The sequence below is a fragment of the Chinchilla lanigera genome, unplaced genomic scaffold (assembly GCF_000276665.1).
Source record: "Chinchilla lanigera isolate Chin_1 unplaced genomic scaffold, ChiLan1.0 scaffold00016, whole genome shotgun sequence".
NCBI classification, from domain to species: domain Eukaryota; kingdom Metazoa; phylum Chordata; class Mammalia; order Rodentia; family Chinchillidae; genus Chinchilla; species Chinchilla lanigera.
In genome coordinates, this window is record NW_004955417.1 from 10,923,310 (window position 1) to 10,928,946 (window position 5,637).

Sequence of the window (5,637 nt, forward strand, 5' to 3'; positions counted from 1 at the left end):
GTCTCACTATGCAGTTTAGGCTGGCCTTGAGCTCACTTTATAGACCAGGCCAGTCTTGAACTCGCAACGATCCTCCTGCCTCAGCTTCCCAAGTGCTGGGATGACAGGCATGCGCCACCGTGCCCGGCCTGGCTTTCCCTTTCTAAAATTAACTTTGCAGTACATTAGATTATTATATTACTTGATTTTAGAAAATCTGCTGAGACATATAACTTACTGGGGGCTTTAATGGGCATTGACTTTAACTTACTTCTGCTCACTGTTAATTGGACCAAAAACAAAACCCAACCCTTTCTCTGGTGGTTTCATTGCAATATATTTTTCCCTGGGTACATTTAGGGAACTGCTGCTAAAATGATGATTTTTGATTTATGTAATTTTTTTTTTTTTTTGGTTTTTCTCCGGTACCGGACACCGAACTCACAACCTTGTGCTTGCCAGGCAGGCACTTTGCCGCTGAGCTAAATCCCCAGCCCCTTGATTTATGTAATTTGAAATTATATAGATGAATTTCAGAAACAGGGCAAACCATGTCAAATTAAGTCAGAGCATGGCATTAAAGAGGGTTCTTTCAGCTGGATGTGGTAGCACATGCCTGCAAGAGGACCACAAGTTTGACCCCATCCTGGTCAACTTAGAGACTTAGTGAGACCCTGTCTCTAAATAAAATGACTGAAAAAAAAGGGCTGGAGATGTAGCTCAGTGCAGAGGCCTTGGGTTCAATCCTGAGTACAAAAAGAGAAAAGAAGAAAGTTCTTTCAGTGGTTGGACATTAAAGGGTGTGGATGGAGGTCGGTGAGTGCAAGTCATGCCTGGAGAATGTAGTGAGGCCCTGTCTCTAGGTTTAAAAAAAAATGAAAGAGACCTAGAGATGTAGCTCAGGGGTAGAGCATGCTGTGTTCACTCTAACACCTGGGATGGGGGCGATAGTCTTCCATCTGATTTCAGCAGTCATGCTTGAAAACTTTTTTCTGGAGAGCTCTGAGAAGAAAGTGATACATTCATTGCAAACCATAACATTAGCAATATAGATTGAACATTTCATGATGCCCTCCTAAATTACAGTATAGTGTTTACTGTATGATTTCTTTTTCTTTTCTCTCTTTTCTTTCTCCTTTCTTCCTTTCTTCCTTCCTTTCCTTCTTTCTTCTTTTTTTCCTCTTTTTTGAGGTGCCCTTGAATTCATTATGTAGCCCAGGCTGGCCTCAAACTCACCTCCCAAAAGCTGGGATTATAGGCCTGGGCTACTACACTTGGCTTTATTATATCCCAAACAAAACTAATGAAAAGATGTTCAATAAAATTAATTTTTCTCTTACTTATTATGTCCTAACAGGTCCATGAGGTGTATAAAATCTACATATTTGCTCTGTTTCTGGGATATTTACTGCAGTTTGAGAATCCAGCTTTATTAGTGTCTCCTTTATTAAGTTTAGTAGCAGCCTTAATGCTTACTAAGTGCCTTCAGGTAATTATCATTGCCTTTTTATTATTGTTGTTACTTTTAAATTGTCAACTTTTTATATCTCACTTTTTTGTTTACATGATTTTTCTCCCACAGCTGAATGTCAAGAAAGGAACTTTTGTAGCTAAAATCATGAAAGTGATTAATTTTTACCTGGTGTGTACTCTTCCAGTGACGTTAAATATTATAATAAAGGTAAGAAACTCTCTGAGATTCATGCAGTAGAGCAAATTGAATAAGTTAATCTAGGTGGGCGTGGTGGCACACAGCTGTAATCCCAGCACCTGGAAGGCTGAGGCAAGAGGATTGCCGTAAGTTCAAGGCCAGTCTGAGCTACATAGTGATTTCAAAGCTGGCCTGAGCTACAAAAAAAAAAAAAAAGAAAAAAGTATAAGTTAGTCTAAAATGCTAGACCACATTTCAATGAGAATAATAAATAGTAGAGTTTTTACAGTATAATGCTAACTGAACAATGACCGTAAAACTAGAACATTGGTACAGAGAAAAAAAAGAAAAAAAAACCTAGAATATTGAGTGAGAAAATAGAAACCTGATTCTTTTCTCTTTGTGCTTGAGAAAAAAGAAATGTACTTCATTTTGTGTTTAATGTTATCATTACCTATTTAATCAGTATGTGGGATAAATTGAGACAAATAAAAGGTGGGTAAATAAGAGTAGATAAGTAACTTAAACCAAGTGAGAGAAGACTCAAGTATTCTTGCTGTTCCATTACAGTTTTATGCTTAAGCATAAGGTAATGGAATAGCAATAATGGAATGCTTAAGCCTAAGGTAATGATTCCTACTGGTAAATCTCATTGCTTCATAGTTATACTATATAAAGTATTACTTAACTCATATTTTTGTAGTCTTGCTGTATTTTCTATCTCTAGTAATTGGTAAAAAAAACACATTGCTGCAAGCATAGCTAGTATTTCTTGGTTTAATTAATGTTTTTCTCTTCTAGATGTTTGTTCCACACAAAGAAAATGAGCACATGTTGAAATTCCTTGAAGTAAAATTTGGGCTAAATATCACTAAGTAAGTTTTAGATTATGTAATTTACCTAAATCTATTACCACTTAGAAAATAAAGAGCAAAAATACTGAATGGAGGGAGTACTTATCTAATTACATATCACCTAGAAAATAACTAATTTGGTGGGATATGGGACTGTATAGAAGAAATGTGACATTATTATTTTTTTTTTTCGCTGGGAATGTAGCTCAGATGGTAGAATGCTTGTCCAGCATGCTGGAGGCCCTGGGTTTGACCCCTAATACCACAGTCATTTAATCAATAAAATAAGGACCCAGGATATAGCTCAGCAGCACAAGTGCCTGCCTGGGAAGCGCAAGGTCCTGAGTTGGATTGCTGGTACCAAAAAAAAAACAAAAAAAAAAGGGCTAAAACAACAAACAAATAAAATACAGCTCTCTTAAATTTTCTAAAACTAAGATAAACTTTAATGGTATTATAGTATTTTAAGGCTACTTTCTCCCTTGATAAAGAATGATGATGTAGGCTGAGCATATCGCTGCACACCTGTAATCCCAGCCCTTGGGAGGCTGAGGAGGAGGATCGCTGTGAGTTTGAGGCTGGCCTGGACTACATAGCAAGATCCTGTCTCAAAAAAACCCCCTAAATAAGTAAACAAACAAACATAAAATGAGGGCTAGGGCTATAGCTCAGAGGTAGAGTGCTTGACTAGCATGTGTGAGGCTCTGGGTTTGATTTCCACCGTGGTAGGAAAAAAAGAATAAAGAGCCAAGGTAATTTTAACCACTACATCAGTCATATGCTTCCATTAAAAAAGGGGAGAGGGTAAACAGTAAGGTGTTAACTTCACAGCCAAGAATGTCATCTTGCGGTCATAACAGTTGGACCAGAAGCTGTTCTGATTTTTTTTATTGTTTGAAAGAATATTTTTGGTGTCATTAAATTATTATTTATTTTTTAAACTCTAGAATGAAATATAATGATTTTATGCTAGGCAAGTGCTCTGCCACTGAGCTAAATCCTGAGCCTCATAAATGACTTTATGTACAAGTAGAGTCTTCTAGCAAAGCAGAGCATATAGTTGCCTACATATTTCTCGTGTTACACCTTAGAAACGTTTTCTCATTTGCTGTGATTATATGGGATTGTAAACAGAGTGAATAGAGTTTCCCGGGGTGATTTCAGTTAATAACTAGAGTGTTTGGGACATAAATCTTTAAGAGACCATTCACCCGGTTTCTGTCCCAGTGTGGGGAGACTGGCCTTGGGAGGGACAGTGTCGTCTGCAGGCAGATGAGAAGGGGAAGGCCGTCAGTAAAGACGGCTGCAGACCTCAGTAAGGACTGGCCCTCCCACCAGCTTTTTCCTTAACCCTGAGCTCAGCCGAGCATCTTCTAAAGGCTGCTCTGAGCCAGGGTTTAAGAGTTGATGTGTGTGTGATGCCTGTGTTTAGCATGTCATGAACTAGATTTGCTTCACAAGGTAAAGCATTGTCTTTTAAGAAGACAGTCCCATCTCATTGCCATCTCTGTTTTTATACATTTAATGACATGGGTGGTGTACACAGTGGTTGCCTCATGCTTAAATGTGCCAGTTGGATATTAGGTTTCAGAGTACACCAGAATTCACAAACATTTCTGTTGACAGACTTTCAAGAACTACCAACAAAGTGTTACTAAATATTTATTGAGTGTTTACAGTAGTAGGCTACTCATATGGAAACAGCAATGACTAAGGTCTAACACATGGTTGACAACATTATGCAGTGCAGTAGAGAACAAGTGAAAGTACCCCAAGAGGATGGGAAAGCTGGGCATGCTGACGCACATTTGTTATTTGGGGGGGTTTTTTTGAGTCAAGGTCTTGCTATGCAGTTCAGGCTGTCCTTGAGCTCACTTTGTAGCTCAGGCTGGTCTCAAACTCACAATGATCTTTCTGCCTCAGCCTTCTGAGTACTGGGATTACTGGTGTGCGCCATCACACCTGGTGGTGGTGCACATTTGTAATCCCAGCATTGGGGAGGCTGAGGCAGGAGGATTGCTGGGAGTTTGAGGCTAGTTTGAATGACATAGCAAGACCTTGTCTCAAAAAGAAGGGAAAGGAAAGGAAAAAACAATGTGGGAAGGGAAGGTGGATGCTAAGGGAAATGAAAATAATACTCATTATATTTGGATTGGAATTAGTCCTTACAGTTAATAACTTATAATGGGAGATTCTTTTAAGAGGTGCGCTTATTGCAATCACAAGATACTTTGTTGGCAGTCTATTTAATACAGCTGTGCTTTTTCCCAATCCTTTGTCTCATTCTTTTTCTTTGAAATCCTGAGTGCATTTTGTACTTAAAGTATCTCTCAATTTGAGTTGGTCACAGCTGAGGTGTTTAACAGCCACATTTAGCTGGTAGCTGCTGTATTGGGGAGCACAGGTTCAGAGGTTGGTCAGCTGAGTTTTTACTGACTCCCAGATAAAAATGGAAATCATAACATTCTAAAAACTTGATTGGGTTGGGTGTGTTGGTGCATGCCTGTAATCCCAGCACTCAGGAGGCTGAGGCAGGAGGATTCCTTTTAAGTTCAATACCAGCCTGAATTGCATAGTGAAACCCTATCTCAAAAAGACCAAAAAAAAAAAGAAAGAAAGAAGAAAAACTCAACTGGGCTTTAAAGATGGTCCTATTACTTGATAATAAAAAGCAACATTTCTGCATTTAATAAAGCAGTTTTAATGACATGTACTTTGTTGAAGAGAGTTACTAATACTGTTACCTTTGTTTATAAAGGATAACCTTGCAATTATAAATAAGTGAATGTAGGAAATATGTTTTGTCTGTTTTTACTAAGATTTTAAAAAAAACTTGTCAGTACTGTAAAACACCTGTAATTTTAACATCATGCTTTTTATCTTTTCCAGGAATTTTACAATGAATTGGCTGCTCTGCCAAGAATCCCTCCAGACACCATCTCAAGATTTTTTTTTGCGATTGACGCAATCTTCTTTATTACCATTCTATATTCTAGTGTTAATTATTTGTCTTCTTTCTATGATGCAAGTTATTTTTAGGAGGATTAAGTAAGTACATATGAGAATCAGTCACACTAATATATTGTGAAAATATTTATGATTCATATATATTTTTGTGTATGTATGTACATGTTCATGCTGCCATTTTATATA

At 37.8% G+C, this 5,637-nt stretch overlaps 1 protein-coding gene across 1 annotated transcript in view; it reads left to right on the top strand.

The window, feature by feature from the left end:
- The window catches only part of Dpy19l4 (dpy-19-like 4 (C. elegans)), a gene marked incomplete at its 5' end in the record, with an annotated part of 61,201 nt that overhangs the window by 22,632 nt on the left and 32,932 nt on the right, over nucleotides 1-5,637 (top strand). Inside the window, 4 exon segments of the mRNA XM_013512758.1 lie at nucleotides 1,337-1,468; nucleotides 1,562-1,660; nucleotides 2,432-2,505; nucleotides 5,374-5,532. Coding sequence (XP_013368212.1) covers nucleotides 1,337-1,468; nucleotides 1,562-1,660; nucleotides 2,432-2,505; nucleotides 5,374-5,532 — 464 coding nt within the window.